Raw genomic sequence first — 19,734 nt, forward strand, 5'->3', positions numbered from 1 at the left:
GATTCAAATACGGTTCCTTCTTCTTATTATTGTATAATTACCAATACTTGGTAGTTATTGGTATTTTTATGTTAATGGGTTCTATGTTCTATTTTTATGGTTTTGAAAAATGATAAACTCCTTTAACAAAATGTATCATTTCCATAAGAACTGAAAGGTTTTAAAAGGTCAATCACTTTTTATAAAACAATGAGAAATCAAACAGTTGTCAAATTGTTGCATTTTTTTTTAATTATTTTTTGATACAGCATTTAAGTACATATATAAACCTAAGTCAAGATGTGTATATTGGAAGCAGTGCAAATGAGAACCCAGAAGAGTAAATCCCATTTTAAGTATGAATGCAAATTATGCATTTTTTTCCCCCATAATATATATTTTTGTTCACTTTAAATCTTCAGAAAACTAATTCCAAAAACACTGAATCACTATTTTATTAAAATATCTAGGTGGCAGATTAATTATTCCATCAAAAGAAGGTGTATAGCCTATAGAAAAAAGGCATTACATTTATAGACAAGACACAAATAAAACTCTATAATAAAATGGCGTGCACACAACATACTATCCAAAACCCCATGAAAACTGCAATATTTGCTAACAGTCTGTTATCTAAACATTTCTAAACACATGTAATTTTAACTTTGTAAAATCTGATTTTGTCCAGTTTTAAATTTGGGTGAATCTAAATATTTTTTTTTTCCCCACACTATGTCAGTCACTGGGACTTGAATGTCTACCTGTTGCAGTTTGGTCCCATAGCGAGGGTCATTCATACATGTCATGCTTCATCTTTTATTTATTTTTTGACAGACACGCAAGAGTCACAGGATCTCCGAGTTTCAATTAAGTCCAAAAAACATAAATATATACATCTATTAAAACAGTTGTATTTTATTCACACAGCAATAATGTCCAGTCATAACGGCTGTACACTGGTATTCTACTCTTAAGGCACTATGACAACTCTAAGTCACCTATCCATCGAAACCTAAAGGTAAGCTATATATAAATGCAGAACTTAACATTCATAAGTTTGCATGTTCTAACAGTCTTGTGAGAAAAAGTAAAGTATGTTTGACTTGCTGACTGCAATGAAGGGTCTCAAGCACAAGACTCAAGGTCCAAGTTCCTCCAGAAATTAATTATAGAGAATAAATTTGGAGTTTGGGTGGTGGAGGGATACTGAAAAATGTGTTGCAAGTTTGAAATAAACAACCATTTATGCCATCAGTAATGACTGGCAAGATTAGGTGAAACTTGAATGAAATTCTCAAACTTTCGTTTAGAACGTCAATGTATCAACGTCTGGTTATGTGTAGGTATGCAAATTTGCATTTACATATATAACAAGGATAGAAAATCTACATCTACCTGTTTTGTCAGAATAAATGTCAGCACAAATCACCACCTCATTCTAATTTTACTGCAAGCAGACAAAATATATAGTAACATCCTTGTGAAAATAGGAGTGAAAAGCAACACGATGAAAAAAGCATTTACAAAAAAAAAAGGCTTTCGATTGTTTTCTATCCAATAGTTTTGGATGCATTATGATTGCAGGTTCCATATCTGTTCCAATACCTATTCCACCAAGTGAATAGGTGACAGCGTTAAGGCTATCCATTTTTTTTTAAGCCTGATTCGAAAGGAATCTCATTGTTCTGTTAGTATTCTTAAAATTGAGGTGAACATCTTCACTGCTCCATTCTGGCTGAGACCCCTGCACTGTCCCTCTTTTTGTGGTCCTGTTCTGCATCCTCTCCTTGCTGTTCACCCTCATCATCAGTGGCCTGGAACTTATCATGAGTCCATTTGGGGCTCGTATTATTTGTGTTGTTGGCATTGGTGGCCCTCCTGAGGATAAAACGACCCTTTGCGCGAAGAATGTTACCCCGACCACGCCCACAGGTCTCCAACTTCCTCTCACCGTCACCATCTCTTTCACTGTGCTGCAAAGACAGTATTCCCAAAAGAAGGGGTTACAAAGGGAATATGGACCTAATTAAGTATTCTTTTTCAAGCAAGAAGCACATTAGTATGACTGGTAGGGCTGGGTAAAAATATTGATTTCCGATGCATCGCGATCTTCGTTTGAACAATCTTGATATCGATTCTTAAATCCAAAGATCGATCTTTCATGTGGTAACCCTCTATAATGCAAGTAAATCACTTGCATGTGCAACCAAATCTCATTTTTCGCTTTTTGACTAAAAATGTCTATGATTTGCCACTGGCTAGTAAATGTTCAGACTTCACTCACCAGTGTCTGAGTAGTATAGAAGTGGAGAAGTCATTAGCACAGAGGTCCTTTCACTGCCATGTTGACAGTAAAAGTTTGGTTCTGTGTACAAAGACGAGATCCACGGATCCATATGTCATTGAATAATGTCTCAGTACTGATAAAGCACGTGTTCTACATATCAGTGTAAATACTTGTAAATAGTACAAAATATGCTTGTCAACAATAACAATGTAACAGAAATATATATGCAACATAATATATGCAATTTCAACACATTAATTGATGGAATAGACTGAATCTGAACATTTTTCAAAAGCTAAAATGTGACCAATTTGATGAAAATGATATACACCGATCAGCCACAACATTAAAACCACCTGCCTAATATTGTGTAGATCCCCCTCGTGCCGCCAAAACAACGCCAACCCACATCTCAGAATAGCATTCTGAGATGATATTCTTCTCACCAGAATTGTACAGAGCGGTTATCTGAGTTACCGAAGACTTTATCAGTTCGAACGATTCTGGCCATTCTCTGTTGACCTCTCTCATCAACAAGGCATTTCTGTCCACAGAACTGCCGCTGACTGGATGATTTTTGTTTTTGGCACCATTCTGAGTAAATTCTAGAGACTGTTGTGTGTGAATATCCCAGGAGATCAGCAGTTACAGGAATTCTCAAACCAACCCATCTGGCACCAACAATCATCCATGTGATTATCTAATGAGCCAATCGTGTGGCAGCAGTGCAGTGCATAAAATCATCAGATATGGGTCAGGAGCTTCAGTTAATGTTCACATCAACCATCAGAATGGGGAAAAAATGTGATCTCAGTGATTTTGAGCATGGCATGATTGTTGGTGCCAGATGGGCTGGTTTGAGAATTTCTGTAACTGCTGATCTCCTGGGATTTTCACACACAACGGTCTCTAGAATTTACTCCGAATGGTGCCAAAAACAAAAAACATCCAGTCACCAGGTCTCCTAAGCAACCAAATTGGCCCGGTTGCTAGGGAGGGTAGAGTCACATGGGGTAACCTCGGCACTATAATGTGGTTCGCTCTCAGTGGGGCGCGTGGTGCTATGTCTCCGCGGTAACGTGCTCAACAAGCCACGTGATAAGATGCGCGGATTGATGGTCTCAGACGCGGAGACAACTGAGATTCATCCTCCGCCACCTGAATTGAGGTGAGTCACTACGCCACCACGAGGACTTAGAGCGCATTGGGAATTCCAAATTGGGGAGAAAAGGTGAAAAAAAACAAAAACATCCAGTTCTGTGGACGGGAATGCCTTGTTGATGAGAGAGGTCTACAGAGAATGGCCAGACTGGTTCGAACTGATAAAGTCTACGGTAACTCAGATAACCGCTCTGTACAATTGTGGTGAGAAGAATATCATCTCAGAATGCTATTCTGAGATGTGGGTTGGCGTTGTTTTGGCGGCACGAGGGGGATCTACACAATATTAGGCAGGTGCTTTTTATGTTGTGGCTGATCAGTGTAATATAATTTGCCAAATTTATTTTTGAATTGTACTTAGAAGGGTTGCCTAGAAGGTTCCTTTATAATTAAGAGCATTAGCGTAGTGAGAATTTATTTTATATGTACAGTGCATCCGGAAAGTATTCACAGCGCTTCACTTTTTCCACATTTTGTTATGTTATAGCCTTATTCCAAAATGGATTAAATTCATTATTGTCCTCAAAATTCTACAAACAATACCCCATAATGACAACGTGAAAGAAGTTTGTTTGAAATCTTTGCAAATGTATTAAAAATAAAAAACGAAAAAAATCACATGTACATAAGTATTCACAGCCTTTGCTCAATACTTTGTTGACGCACCTTTGGCACCAATTACAGCCTCAAGTCTTTATGAGTATGATGCTACAAGCTTGGCACACATATTTTTGAGCAGTTTCTCCCATTCTTCTTTGCAGGACCTCTCAAGCTCCATCAGGTTGGATGGGGAGCATCGGTGCACAGCCATTTTCAGATCTCTCTAGAAATGTTCAATCGGGTTAAAGTCTGGGCTCTGGCTGGGCCACTCAAGGACATTCACAGAGTTGTCCCGTAGCCACTCCTTTGTTATCTTGGCTGTGTGCTTAGGGTCATTGTCCTGTTGGAAGATGAACCTTCGCCCCAGTCTGAGGTCCAGAGCGCTCTGGAGCAGGTTTTCATCAAGGATGTCATTTTTCCCTCGATCCTGACTAGTCTCCCAGTTCCTGCTGCTGAAAAACATCCCCACAGCATGATGCTGCCACCACCATGCTTCACTGTAGGGATGGTATTGGCCAGCTGATGAGCGGTGCCTGGTTTCCTCCAGACATGATGCTTGCCATTCAGGCCAAAGAGTTCAATCTTTGTTTCTCATGGTCTGAGAGTCCTTCAGGTGTCTTTTGGCAAACTCCAGGCGGGCTGTCATATGCCTTTTACTGAGGAGTGGCTTCCGTCTGACCACTCTACCATACAGGCCTGATTGGTGGAGTGCTGCAGAGATGGTGGTTCTTCTGGAAGGTTCTCTTCTCTCCACAGAGAAACACTGGAGCTCTGTCAGAGTGACCATCGGGTTCTTGGTCACCTCCCTGACTAAGGCCCTTCTCCCCAGATCGCTCAGTTTGGCCGGGCGGCCAGCTCTAGGAAGAGTCCTGGTGGTTCCAAACTTCTTCCATTTACGGATGATGGAGGCCACTGTGCTCATTGGGACCTTCAATGCTGCAGAAATTTTTCTGTACCCTTCCCCAGATCTGTGCCTCGATACAATCCTGTCTCGGAGGTCTACAGACAATTCCTTGGACTTCATGGCTTGGTTTGTGCTCTGACATGCACTGTTAACTGTGGGACCTTATATAGACAGGTGTGTGCCTTTCCAAATCATGTCCAATCAGCTGAATTTACCACAGGTGGACTCCAATCAAGTTGTAGAAACATCTCAAGGATGATCAGTGGAAACAGGATGCACCTGAGCTCAATTTTGAGTGTCATGGCAAAGGCTGTGAATACTTATGTACGTGATTTTGTTTAGTTTTTTATTTTTAATAAATTTGCAAAGATTTCAAACCAACTTCTTTCACGTTGTCATTATGGGGTATTGTTTGTAGAATTTTTAGGAAAATAATGAATTTAATCCATTTTGGAATAAGGCTGTAACATAACAAAATGTGGAAAAAGTGAAGCGCTGTGAATACTTTCCGGATGACTTGTAAGCAAAATGGACATTTTAACAGAAATGAACCCATATGAATCAATATCAAACCAAACTGAATCGAGATTCGAATCGAGAGCTTGTGAATTGTAATTGAATCGAATTAGTAAAATTTGTATCAATACCCAGCCCTAGTGACTGGTGCCTTCTTTCTTCTGAATTACAAAAGTGAACCACATCATACTACACTACCTCCTGTTATAAGAAAGACTGAAAATTTTACTCGAACATGGACATGAAGATGAGTTCTAGTGCTCTGTGATCCAGATCACTGTAGTAGGGTGAATTAGGGTGATCTGGGACATTTTTTGCACTTTCAAAATTTGCAATTTATTGTGATTATGTGATTGTCACACCACTGACCAATAAATGAGAATTTATCACATGACAAACCAGCTAGAATATGGTATGGTTAACATAGACTTGCTTGTGATGGCACAAGAAATATACAAAATATAGTTAAGGTGTCCCAGATTTCCCTATTTCAGATTATTTTATGTTCTAGCTTTAGTAAAAGCGGATAAAATTGTTTCATTAGTTTAATAAGATGCTAAGAAACTCCATTTTATGATTGCAAGGCAAGTCTTTGTAAAGACCATATTATACCAGAAAGTATTTATTGCTCTGCGGAGTGTATTCTGTGTCCCAGTCTTCATTTTTCGCTGACATGTTCATCTGTGCATCATTGCCATTACTGTTTCCATGGAAATTTACTCTATTCCAACTTCTACCACGCATTCTGAGCTGCTGTGAACAAAAGCAAATTGTAACCGTAATTGCCAAAACAATAAACAAACATATTTGTTCTTCAAGAAGACGCAAGACTTACAAAGCCTCCCCGTTTCTGTCCTCTCTCCATGGGCTCTCCATACTCTCTAAACCCCAGTCGGGTCTTGTTGGAGCCTTTTGCTTTGATCACAGCCTCTTCCTCATGGTAAACGGAGGATGAAGATGTAGATGAGGATGATGACTGAGAACGCTCCCGTTTCTTTTTGCTTTTCCTTAGAAATTAAATAACATTTAGACATATCAATTGTCAATGTAATCTAGGTAAACTGGTTTTAACTCCAATCTCAAAAACTGATTGAATCCATGGTATCAACTTTATCATGTTAAACTGTGAACATGTGCAAGATTGCCTTAATAGCTAATTTTCTTGCCAAGTAGCTCATACAAACAAGAATTTTTAATGTTGCATATTTTAAGAAATTGTGAATTGGTCTTAATTTAGAAAAATTATCATCAAGGAAAGAGTTGGGTCATTTGCTCAGAAGTTTCTCAGAACAGTGACTTCAGTTCTAGTTCTCTGACTAATTATTGTTTTCTCTTCAAACAAAACAAGTTTGGCCTCCATGACTTGAACTGATGTTCATGTTACGTCAGAATTACGTCAGAAGTTTCTGATGTAAAAACCATTTAAATCGTTTTGTGAACTCGCAACAACAAAATTGAAACAGAATTTTATGAAAGCTGTTAAATCTCCCACTTGAAATAAAAATCATGACATTATGTAAAAACTAAGTTAAAGAACCTATGTTAAGCTATATTTCTGTTTGCTATACCCTATAATTAATTTTACTATAATTATTTTCAACAATTCTGACATGACAAGAACAGCATGAAAGGCATTCTATTCCCAGGCAGCTTACTTCATTTTTTTGTGGTGCTTTGAGACTTTCTCAGTTGATATTTCCTTGCATGACTCTGGAGATTCCCTCGATACTCTTTCTTTATACTCTTCCTCTTTGTGATCACTCTCTCCACTCAAGTATTTCTTTCTGCGCTCAATATCCAGGCGAAGGTCCATTGAGTCACCTTTTGATTTTTTCCCATCAACCTGTGATGAGGTGAAAGAGAGATGTTGTGGCCAGATGATTGTTAGCGATGTGTTCTGTTAGCTTCATGCAGCACTGTATGGGGCGGGACCAAAACGACAAACTCGGCAACAGCTGACTTAACCATGCAAATGGAAGGGACCTTCTCTTATATCATTACGGATAACAATGAATCTGAGATCATTAGGATTTAGCTGGGCTTCTTAAAGGGGTAATTAAGCAGTCTATATCAGAAATTGACAGACTGCAATGGTGTATCAAAGGTTTTGATTTCCTCTCATTTGTGCACTCAAAAAATTAAATAGTGAAGTACAAAAGGTTTTGTGAGGAAACATTATAGGACCATAGCAGAAATACTTTCATTGGTGTTGATGAAAGTTTGTTGTGTTTACTTGGCCTAAAGTTCCCTCACTTGTTCTTTGCAGTCTTTGAAGAGAAATACTTACTATGACATTTGTTTAGAGTCCTTTGAATGGATTTGACATGGGACAACTGGTCACTTCCATTTCTGACCTCTGATTTCTTGACTCAACTGCCTTAGGAAGGCTTGTACCCATAGTAAAAGGTTACCATCAAACGTTGAGGGGGCCTTTACAACACAACAACCTGAATGCACCTCTTTTTTTCATCTCACTTTTTGGACTTTATGCCTCCCTCAGAAGAAACAAGAGCTTAGAAACAGAAGGAAGCCTAAGAATGCTCTGGCCGTATCACTTGCGCAGCATTCTTTTCCAAAATACGTCATATTTCAAAATTTTCTGTCACCTTGAAGCTGTTTTCCAAGGAGCTTTTCATCTCATCAAACAGAAGAGAGTGCCTCTTAAAAGCACTGGGAGAAACATCAATTCTCCTGTGGATAAGAGTGAATAGAGAGATATTGTGATATAAAAGGATACTCCTTTAAAAGAGGATAAAGCCTTTGGAATACATTCTTAGAAAATGTCAAAACAAATAAATTACTTGTGTGTGTGTGTGAGAAAGTAGTGTGGGAAGTTGTCCCTAAATGTTTGTACCTGTGTATCTCTGGACTCTTTCTCTGCTTCATGAATTCTTTTTCAGCAGCTCTTCTCTGGTACACGGCAAATCGGTCATTTAGGGTCATTCCAGAGGAAGGAAAATACTGAGCTGTGGGAGAACACAAAATAACTGTACTTTGTAAATTGTATTTTGGTTTGTGACCAATCGGTGAATAAAAGTTAGAAAAGTAACCTAATGTACATACAATAAAGTCCTAAAAATAGACAACTAAAAAGCTTTAAGATACAAATACGACCACAAAACTAAGCTAACCCATGTGGCCCCTTAAACATTTTAAGAAATTAAAACCATTTTGGAAAGCTAAAAGTAATTTTCATAGATTTTATCTCTGAATATTGATGTAAAATTGATTCAGTCTTTTGAAATTTTGCCAGTTTTACAGAGGGTTTGTAGAATAATACAAATACTTCTCAAGGTCACCTTAGCTACAGAGTCTAAGTTGAAGAAGTTTCAGTCACCTTTAATGTGATGGACAATTGAAACTATGTGCTGGGCAAACAGCTCAGATGGGCTCCTGGTTGACTGCTGAGCCTGAAGGTGCTGAAGGACAGAGTGAAACTCCCAATCCTTTTTATTAAGGTGCACAAAGTCCAGAAGATTCCTTCTTTCATTAGTCAAAACAGATGACCTACCAAACAAAACAATGATTCTTTAGTTATAGACAACCTCTGGTAGTAACCAGAAAGGAGAGGAAATCTCTTTTCATTTTCAAGATATTTGCTATGTCACGTTTTATTAACTGTGATATTTCTAGGATCTTGGAGGGGAAATACAAAAAATAAACATTTACCTTGCCAGGTCATCGCTGAGAGAATCCATTCTCACACTGAATTCGGTTCCTCTTTTCTCTGCAGCCCTTGGTGGGGATTCCTCGCTCATAACCACAAACATCTCTTGCTCATGGTTCTCAGAGATTTTGTTGGACAGCATTGCAGGTTTTGAGGAGTAATTCATTGTGCTCTTCTCCTTTCGCTTCACCTTTGAGAGCTTTTCAAGGGATGGGTCCTTGAACATGACACTGATCTGATCTCTCTTAGAGAGAGCGGATAAGATATTTGCTGCTTTTTCCTGTTTATGGCAGAGTAGAAGAGCTTCCAGCTCATCATCCCAAGCCATGTCCTGCAGCCTCCTGATTCGCTCCTCAAACATTTCACGAGCTGACAGTGTGACTTTGCTTTTGCTTTTGGAAGGATTGTTTTCCATGTCTCTCATCTTATCAGAAATCTCTATTTCTTCATCTTCCTCCTCACCATCTTCATGCAGAAATGGTGGGCCATTCTGTGGACCTCTTTGAGTGCCACTAATGGATGGCATGTTACCCTCACATTTCTTCACAAATTTGTATTTCTTCTCCTCTCCTGTGTTTCCATGATCTGGAGTGCGAGACAATCCAATGCCAGACCCATTATCAAAGATTCCTCCATTACTCTCTTTATCACGCACTAATTCCCCATTACTTTTATCTTTATGTGTGTTATTCTCCCATGCAGGGGCCTGTTTTTTACTCTTTTGCTCCTCCAGGAATCTGGTCAATGAGAGAAAGAGGTTTACAGTTAAGTTGTTTTTTGGACACAAACTCATCTTCTTTCAGACTTATCTTTACATGCGACCAAGGGTTGCTGTTGCCAGCATGCCATAATGATAAAGCTAAGCATATAATGGATTGATTGATTTTACCATGGAAAAATTAATGGCTTCCACTCTGAAACAGGTAAACAACTGTGTGTTCAGCTGTGAACAGTTCAGTTCATCCATTTGTAAAGTGCAAAAATATACCCTTCAGACCTTTTTAGCACATCTAAATTACCAACTCTGAGCTGACATTTGTAAACAAGGCATTTAGGTCAGAAATATCTAGCTCTTCATGTGCTAGCTCATGCTTCCAACAGTTCTGTTGATGGGATTTGAAGGGCTGTACACAATTCAACTTTTTAATGTTTTCTTTACATCATTTTACTTTCACGTGTAACTTCCACCCTTACACTGACTAAAATAAAAGTAAAAAAAAAAAGATACAAATCAAATGCGTATATTCCAAAAAATTGGCAACATCAGTCATCAATTTAGCTTGAAAGGCAAAACATAATATTGCATTTCACAAACAAGTGAAATAATATGAACATTTGATAGATAGTATAGATATTTCCATATTCACTAAAAGGAAAATCGACTTACTTCAAAAATGCTGCAGAGATGGCAACTGTATCATCTGTTTGTTGGTCAACATTTGAAAACAGCCCCAAACCATTGAAGACTGGGCTTTTCTTTATGGGACTCTTGGTTGGAGGTACAGTTGCAACATTCTGCCAGGTGGTGGCACCATTATTAGGAGCATTTGAGCTCTTATGAGAAGGACTGGTCTCATTGGTCACAGAGTCAGCCTGACCAACAATGACAGAGGAGCAAACCTGTGGACTTGTCTTTTTAGGACTGGTGTCATGGTTTTTTAAAACCTGACAGTTCTCCAAAGTCCTTCCTCCATCAGCGTTCTCCTCAGCCAAAGAAGAGCCTCCCACCTGCGCTGCCAAAGCCCCATCTCCCTCTCCTTGATCATGAGTATCTTTGGGGGCAGAAACATCCTCTCTTACATCTCTGCAACTGTGCTTGGCAGACCCAGAGTTGGAGGAGGAAGAATGGTGTGATAGCGGTGACCTCCCTGAGGATGATCTGTCAGAGCGGCGGGAATGACTGCGAGACTGAGGACTGCTCGATTGCTTCTTAGGAGTGCGTGAACGAGAGCGCCCCCTCTTGGGGCTTTTAAGGTGGTACTGCTGCTGCTGCTGTTGATGTTGCTGCTGGTGAGGGTGCTGGCGGAAGTTCTGCCAGTTTTTGGGTCGGTAGTTGTTATATCCACCCCTTCCTCCACGTTGAAATCGGCCACGGAAAAAGCCCTGACCTCTGCCCCGGAAGTAATATGGCCTCCGGAAGCCCCTGTGGTTGCCTCGAAACTCGTGTTGGTTCTGGTACTCCCGTATGTGGTTCCGCTTCCGGTTGTGGAACGGGGAATGGGATCTGGACCGAGAGTGAGACCTAGACCTGGAAGATAATGAGGAAAGATGGAGTGAGCCATCAAAGCTCCAAAGGCAATAGAATATGGAATGAGGAGAAAATATACATTAAAGGGAAAGTTCAACCAAAAAAGAAAATACTCCCATCATTTCTTTACCCTCATGCCATCCCAGATGTGTATGACTTTCTTTCTTCTTCTGAACACAAACAAAGACTTTTTGAAGAATATCTCAGCTCTGTAGGTCCTTACAATGCAAGTGAATGATGACCAGACCTTTGAAGCTCCAAAAAAATCATATAAAGGCAGCATAAAAGTAATCCATACAACTCCAGTGATTATATCTTCAGAAGCGATATGATACAGATCAATATTTAAGTCCTTTTTTTTACTATAAATCTCCACTTTCACTTTCAAAATGGAGATTTATAGTAAAAAAAAAGAAAAAAAAAAGAACTTAAATATTGATCTGTTTCTCACCTACACCTATCATATCGTTTATGAAGATATAGATTTAATCACTGGAGTCATATGGATTACTTTTATGTTGCCTTTATGTGATTTTTGGAGCTTCAAAGGGCTGGTCACCATTCAGTTGCATTGTATGGACCAACAGAGCTGAAATGTTCTAAAAATCTTTGTGTTCAGCAGAAGAAAGAAAGTCATACACATCGGGGATTGCATGAGGGTGAGTAAATGATGAGAGAATTTTCATTTTTGTGTGAAATATCACTAAGTTCACTCAAAACATTACGGAACACTGGCTCTTAAAGGAATAGTCACCCAAAAAGGAAAATTCTGTTATTATTTAATTACCCTCAGGTTTTTCCAAACCTGTTTGTGTTTTTTTTTTTTTTTTTTTGTAGAACACAACAGGATATTTTTAGAAGAATCTTAATGCAGCTCTTAATGCAGTTTATTGTGATCGTAGGCTTTCAAGCTCCCAAAGGAGCAAAAAAGCACCATAAAGGACTCCCAGCAACTATTTTTCAAGTCTTCTGAATCAATACAATGGCTTTGTGTGAGGTACACACCAAAATTCCAGTCGTTATTCACTGATAATATTCAATATTTTCCCATTTGCCTAAGATCTTCACACAAAGCTATGGAAAATAGACTATAATTTGGAAAATAGTTGTTTGGAGTACTTTTATGGTGCTTTTTTGCTCCACTGGGAGCTTGAAAGCCTATGATCACAATAAACTATTGTATGGAAAAGAGCTGGATCAGGATTCTTCTAAAAATATCCTGTTGTGTTCTACAAAAAAAAAAAAAAAAAGAAAAAAACAGCAAACAGGTTTGGAAAAACCTGAGGGTAATTAAATAACAACAGAATTGTCCTTTTTGGGTGACTATTCCTTTAAGAGCCAGTGTTCCGTATTGTTTTGAGTGTACTTAGTGATAGTTCACCCAAAACTGATGGTACACACCAAAATTCCAGTCGTTATTCACTGATAATATTCAATATTTTAAGTTCCTCACACAAAGCTATTGTATGGCTTTAGAAGGCTTGGAATATAGCACACAAATCACATGGACCCTTTTGTATTTGGATTTGGAACAGCCATGGTCACTAGAACTGTTGTTGTATGGAAAGGAGCAGAGTAAAGATTCTTCAAAAAGCCTTTTTTTTTTTTTTTTTTTTAAAGAAAAGAAAAAAATCCCATATGGATTTGAAACGACATAAATAATTAGGCTAGCCTATATTTTCATATTTGGGTGAACTATTTCTTTATTGTTAAGAAACAATAAAGTTAGACTGATCTACATTTAAAATGACAATCAATCCTCTAGAAACAAATTATATTAAAATATTCCAGACACAAAATATTTACAAATATATAATACTTATAAAACGTATTCAAGCCAATGTTCAGTATTACAGTAGGGCAAAAATAATTTCAGGTAGCACACATAGATATACTGTATAACCAATGAAAATGAAAAGCTCTGTGTCTACATTAGCCACAAGGTGGCTCTGTTGTTCTACATATGAGTTTAACCATGTAGTACTTGGCAAACTAGCCCCTCTACTCCAACATGCACTCGTACACTGCAAGTAGTCCATATTGTGCACTGCTCACTGTTCTACACAGTGTTTAACACTTCAATATTCTGTATATATAATATAATCTCACTGGAAAATTAACAGCCAAAGACATGTCAACACACCATGCACATTTCATACATACACCATCTTTGCATAGATTCCATGCACACAACAACTCATTAGCATCAACTTATATCTAGCAGTGATTTAAAACATGCTAGTCCAGTATACAGTAAACGTTACATTTTTGTACTTTGGAAAGTGAAACAAGTGGCAAGACTGCTACAAATCTGAAATCTGAAAAATTGTAACCAATTTACAGTGCAAACAATCAACTTCAAACATAATAACATTAACAATAATCTACTTTTCTGTATTTTCTGATGCTTTTTCTACTCACCTAGTGCACTTTTTCATTGGAATACAGAGTAAGAAGGTAGTGTACAGAGCAACATGATCCTCTCACAGTGAGCAACAGGGACTTTGCATCTCCTCTACTGAGCGTGGATGGAAAGAGTCAGTCACATGGGTCATATGGGAAAGATTTCTACTCTACGAAGCACAGAGGAGGTTCTCAGCCTGCCAGTTATAACACATTAGCTTTGCACAGACAGTAGGCTTTAACTAAAGATAACAATTAAGAGAGCTCCCTTATTCGAAAAAATCTTTTGAAATCTTTTTATCCATTAGTTAATGGTGATGTGTAATTTTTTGGATGTTTAAATACTTTCTCCTATCCCAGCTTAATATGCAGAGATAAATGTTAGCCATTTGTAGGTTGATTTCCCCGTGAAGTGTAAACACTGTCTCTGTGGTGCTATCAAAACATTGCTCTGTGTTTTTTTAGCATCCTGACCAACCCGACATGGCAACATTGGCTCAACCAATGGTGTACGTTTTGTGTGGAGCTATCTGTCTGGCCTACAAATGGAAAACCGGGCGTGTTCAGAAATATTTTTGCAATTCCGTTGCAGAAAGTGTGCAGAAATGACAAACTTCAGCTTTAAGAAAACTTTATTATCATAAATAAATAAAGACTATTCATTCTTTGGAAATAATAGGATGTTTACGTTCTAAATGCGCTTTACTTTTACAGTATGACTTCATTCAAAATGCTGCAGCTTAATGTTTTATTTTTATGAATGTGTGAGTCAAAACATTTGAGCAGCAGTCTCTCTCTCACAAACCATGGTCATTAATGAGAGACCAGTCTCCCAGATTTCCCTTGCAAATTAGCTCTCTGTGCATTCCATTTGCATGAAAAATCAACATTGTATTTTTCTTCAACTCTGCTTAAAATATACTGCCAACCATAAAAGGGAAAAGTATCTAGCTTATGCATATGGCAAAAATCATGCAGCCTCTAAAACTTAAAACAAAAAACCAAGTACCACAAGTATGTATGAGTTTTTGTCCAATACAGTTCAACAGAATGTTGGCAGGACCAGTTTACATTTGGCTACCTAAGAAGTTCTACTGTGCTGTAAGCACAAAACCAGCCCTCCAAAGAGAATGTGCAGGAAAGTACAATTTTAGCACAGGAAATAAGACAGTGTGGTGAGCATTTCCAAAGCCACAGCCCTTCCTAAATATCAGACTTCATGTAATGACAAAGAACACACTAGAGGAGAGTAGAATCATGCTGACAGAGCAGAATCCAGTGTCTTTTACCAAAACCCCCTTACAACAGGGGAGAAAGCCAGAGTAAAGGGGTTAAAATACTGGGTACTTTTAATATGTAGAGGTGTATCTTACATAACTTTGGCCTGACAGCTGCGGGTAGACTGCCGACACTGGCACTGGAATATTGATTTTAATGTAAAATGAGTCATGGATGGGAAACCAATCATGAGTCACGTGTCATGTGTTTACAGTGATGTTCCATTGTGTGTTTAGGATAATGTGAAATAAAAAAATCTTATGGATGTCTGTCAAGACAGGGCAAGCAGTATTTTGTTTCTATTAATACAATATAGTTAAAAATCAATGTTCAAATGGCACAACATTATAGGAACAAATAAGACCAAATATGACTCAAAATGAATCGCCGTAAATGACTACTGTAAATAGGTTCACCAGGGAACACACTGATCATTACAGCTTTCTTTAAGCCAGTCATTTAGTTTTCCTCTTACAGATTATATTAAAAGGTAATGGGGGTAAAAATGTGGTTAACACTACTTTCTGCTTTGTTTTAGAGTTTATTTACTCGTCACTGAAAGTGAGCCCTGAAACTTAAACTTGAAGGACCACAATCTGACCGAAAACTGAAATTGAAAATTGAAACCCTTAACTGCCTTTATCAAACATCTGCACTTTTCTGCTTTGTACTATGCACCAGAGTCTTGCCTTTTTTACAAGAGTAGAGAATCACAGATGTGACTGTATTAATTAACTAATTTATAATTTACAATATGTTTACAACAAAACTTTTAGACACTTACTCATATCTGCGCTTTCTGGATCTAGATCGGGAGCTGCTTTTTGATCTGGAGCGGGAGCGAGAATCAGAATGGGATCTGGATCTGGACGCCGAGCGAGACCTGGAGTGTGATTTCTTTGTCTTTGACATCGTTGACTGTGGTCTCTCTCATATGTGCCTGTAACGATATGAAAACCATTTAGAATAGCCATTTACTACAAATATGTTGGTAATTCTGAAGTTTGAGCTATAGTCAAACTGTTTTGATTAAACAAACAATTCCAATACATTTTCAGCAAATAAAAGCAAGTAAAAATAGTGTTCATGCAAAGGATGTAAATCATCTGTCTACAGTGCAAGGTTCTCTTTCTGACATTCAACTGGTATCTCACTATGGGAATTTGTCTCAGGCGTATCTGACAATGGAAGCAATGACACCACGTCTGTCAGCTGACAGACCAATCACAGCAGTGATAAGGGAGCCTCCCTATATAAGACACCACCACAGGTCTCTTCTTCATTCTCGTTCTATTCCCTGTGAAGATTATTGGAAGCTCAGTATCCTCAGTAGGACTCGCAAGGAGTGGTCGCTAAACAGTGCGTTAGACGAGCCATTCAGGTACGTCGCAGAGTGCTGCTTTTTTCTTTTGCAAATATATTCACTGTCGAAGTGAATAGACTTTTCTGCTGTGTCCATATTGTTTCTCTGGGCATAAAACAGAGCGTCAAGGTGGGTTTACGTATTTTTTCAGTAGAGTTAAAAGCAGTTATAGCTTCCACCCTCTCCTGCACGTCGTGGTGGTGTGGCAGATCAGCTGATCTTATCACATTAAGGATAGATTTGGGGATTAACACAGAATCAAGTAGCATGTTGTGGTGAACTAAATCTGTGTTCTTGAGCTCAGGTTTCTGTAATGGTGAATGCGAGCTCACCGAGCGGCGGAGCGAAGGAGAAGGATCCCTCCTATCCATGTGCGTGTGGATCTATGATCTCGCCCAAGAATACCCACCAGCTCTGTATCACCTGTCTCGGGGTCAGACATGCGCAGGCTGCACTCGCTAATCCCGGGTGTAGCACGCACTGTTCCCAGTTTATACGCCGAGTTTTGGAAAGGAGGGTGTGGGTCGCGGCGTCGAATAATGGGGATCCCTGTTTTTCTCTGCTACCAGCGGAGAAAAGTGCAGCTGGGGCGATTTAATGGACCAATGTATGGGCCAAATTCTCCATTGACTGGCAGCCACAGCAGGTGGGCCAGGGTGCAGAGAGAGACCTGTATGATGGTAAAAGGTGGCCGTCTCGTGCTGCCCCTGTAAAACAACTGATTTCTACTGTCCAAGTGGCAAATTACCTCCACCCCGATCGTCGGGCGGCCTTTTTGTCCGCTCCACCTTCATTTCCGGGACGGACGGAGAGATTTTCGGCCTCCATATATCAGAAGATCTAAAGATCTTTAGCCTTAGCCATAAGGGCTCTTAATGCCACCTTGCTCCTCACAGCGTATCAGGCCGAGCTGATGGTGGAGATGGGGTAGCAAACTGATGCCGGGGTACTGGACGTGGCGTCATTGTGGATCTCAACCTACGCACATCAAGAGGAGCCATCTAGAGCTGCGGCCGCAGCATGGGTCTCGCCATCGTTGGTGAACAGGCTTTTTGACTGGGTTTGTCTGAGAAGACGGACTTCTTGGAAGCCCTGGTGGAACCAAAAGCCCTTTTCGGGGCTACGGTTTCTACGATGCGGCAGCAGTGTGATTCAAGGAAGAAAGATGGGGAGGCGTTTGAAACTTGCCTTCCCTGAAAAGTCACTGCTCGAGCTCCGCAGCTGTCACGTTCTGGGTTCCCAACCCATTTTAGAGGTGGGCAATCTGGATTCAGGACCCAGACCAGGCCCCCGAGATCTACAGCGGGCCCCTCTCTGCTCACGCAGAAAGTTGGTGCGCATGCACAGTCCACCCCTGGGTTTTATCTACAATAGAATGGGGTTATCACCTGCAATTCGCTGTAAAACCACCTCTCTACAACAAGGTGTTAATGTCAACAGTGGAGGGGGAGTCAGCTCAGGTTTTGGAGGAAGAAATAGCCAATTTGCTGAGCAACAGAGCTATAAGGGTGGTGCCATCAGAGGACAGCCGTCAGGGTTTTTACTCCAGGTATTTCATCATCCCCAAGAGAGGGGGAGGTCTCCGTCCCATTCTGAATTTGCGGAACCTCAACAAACAACTCAGAAGGCACAAATGAAAAATGCTCACACTCAAAACGCTCAATTTGTTTGTCCTTGAGACTGTTTTACGTCAGACGATCTGGCGTTTACCCATCACACAGAAAATTCCTAAGGTTTGCTTATCATTCGCCTATGAATTTTTAACGGTGCCTTTCGGACTCTCATTAGCACCGAGAGTGTTCAGCAAGTGTGTGGATGCAGTGCTAATGCCACTGAGATTAACAGGTCTCAGAGTGTCTGCTTAACTAGACGATCTACTTCTCTGTGCTCCGTCGCGGCAGCAAGCAGAGATAGATATGAGAGCGTTGGTGTCTCATTTTGAGAACATAGGTTTCACAATAAAGGAGACAAAGGGCTGTCTGGTGCCCTCACAGGAAATAATATTTCTGGGTCTCAGATTAAACTCCGATCTGTATTGAGCGTTTCTGTCAGAGGAGCGCATTGGATCAATCTGCAGCTGTTTGTCCCATTTTCAGAAAGGGAAAAAAGTCTCATTCAGACTGTGTCTACACCTACTGGGTCTGATGGCAAATGAGAGAGTTTTAGCACTGGATAGCAGTGCAGCACTTGTGTCCTCACCATCACTTAAATCGCAGGGTGACAGTGACATCAGAGGGGATGCTTGCTCTCATTCACTTGAGAATCCTCGCTTTCCTTCACGGGGGAATCCCTTTGAGGGCACGTCCCGGGAGTGATGAATATGGGGGTGGATCTCCTGTCCACGGGGAATCCTCTGTACGGAGAGTGGAAGCTTAACCCTCGGGTGATGAGTCAGTTGTGGGAGAGATACGGGATCTCTTCGCATCGCACGAAAACATTCATTGCCCTCTGTTCTTCTCTCTGGAGACTGTGCTCCTATGGGTGTGGATGCTCTAGTGCATCCGTGGCCATACGCGCTACTTTACGTGTTTTCCCCACTGAGTTTAATCATTCCAACCCTAAGAAGAGTAAGAGAATACGGTCACTCAGTCAAACTGATTGCCCCGTACTGGCCAGGGAAACTGTGGCTAGCAGAAATAATACAACTCTTGTACAGCCAGCCTTGGCCCGCCCGCTGCGCAGGGACTTGCTGTCGCAAGCACGGGGGGAAATATTTCACCATGACCCAGAACGATTCAGAGCACGAGGGCTGCCTCAACATGTTCCGCGAACGGTCGGAAATGGAGTGTGTTTGAGCAGTGGTGTGCAAACGGACACATTGATACATTTTTATGTTCGGTGGCATACGTTTTGTGTTTTCTTCAGGAACTTTTGGATAAAGGCAGGGCCTTTTCTACCGTCAAGGTTTATCTTGCTGCCATATCGGCCTGTCGTGTGGGAATTGACTCGAGTACAATAGGTCAACACCCACTTCTTTGCAGGTTTATGAGGGGAGCTCGGCGTTTGAACAGGGTGTCAAAACTGCTAGTTCTGTCATGAGATCTGACCGTGGTTCTGAACGCGCTTTCTCAGCCTCCCTTTGAGCAGGTTTAACGTGGAGAGAACTAAGGCATTGAGGAAGAGTAATCAGCTTTTTGTTAATTGGGCTGATTCTCGTAAAGGTAGACCCATATCATGACAGCACCTGTCTCATTGGGTAGTGGAAGCTATTATATTAAGTTATAACAGTCTGGGGTTGTGACCACCAGAGGGCTTGAGAGCTCATTCTACCAGAGGCATGGCTACCTTGTGGAATCTGTTTAAGGGCATTTCAGTCCAGGACATTTGT

General features: G+C 40.2%; 1 protein-coding gene across 4 annotated transcripts in view; it reads right to left on the reverse strand.

Moving 5' to 3' along the window:
- Positions 1-781: 781 nt before the first annotated feature.
- Positions 782-19,734, reverse strand: part of LOC127453984 (thyroid hormone receptor-associated protein 3-like) — a 30,453-nt gene continuing 11,500 nt past the window's right edge. The window contains exons 2-11 of one of the 4 annotated variants that reach the window (XM_051720857.1): positions 15,828-15,983; positions 10,502-11,362; positions 9,117-9,851; positions 8,785-8,954; positions 8,302-8,413; positions 8,054-8,138; positions 7,103-7,290; positions 6,283-6,454; positions 6,060-6,197; positions 782-1,952 (exon numbers count right to left, since the gene is read on the reverse strand). In XM_051720857.1, coding sequence (XP_051576817.1) covers positions 1,698-1,952; positions 6,060-6,197; positions 6,283-6,454; positions 7,103-7,290; positions 8,054-8,138; positions 8,302-8,413; positions 8,785-8,954; positions 9,117-9,851; positions 10,502-11,362; positions 15,828-15,955 — 2,844 coding nt within the window. In that variant the 5' untranslated portion in view covers positions 15,956-15,983 and the 3' untranslated portion in view covers positions 782-1,697. Of the gene's footprint in view, positions 1,953-6,059; positions 6,201-6,282; positions 6,455-7,102; positions 7,291-8,053; positions 8,139-8,301; positions 8,414-8,784; positions 8,955-9,116; positions 9,852-10,501; positions 11,363-13,783; positions 13,920-15,827; positions 15,984-19,734 lie in introns of those variants that run through there. The other 3 variants (XM_051720856.1, XM_051720858.1, XM_051720859.1) reach the window with 3 other exon arrangements.

This window comes from Myxocyprinus asiaticus, chromosome 16 (genome assembly GCF_019703515.2).
Source record: "Myxocyprinus asiaticus isolate MX2 ecotype Aquarium Trade chromosome 16, UBuf_Myxa_2, whole genome shotgun sequence".
Taxonomy (NCBI): Eukaryota; Metazoa; Chordata; class Actinopteri; order Cypriniformes; family Catostomidae; genus Myxocyprinus; species Myxocyprinus asiaticus.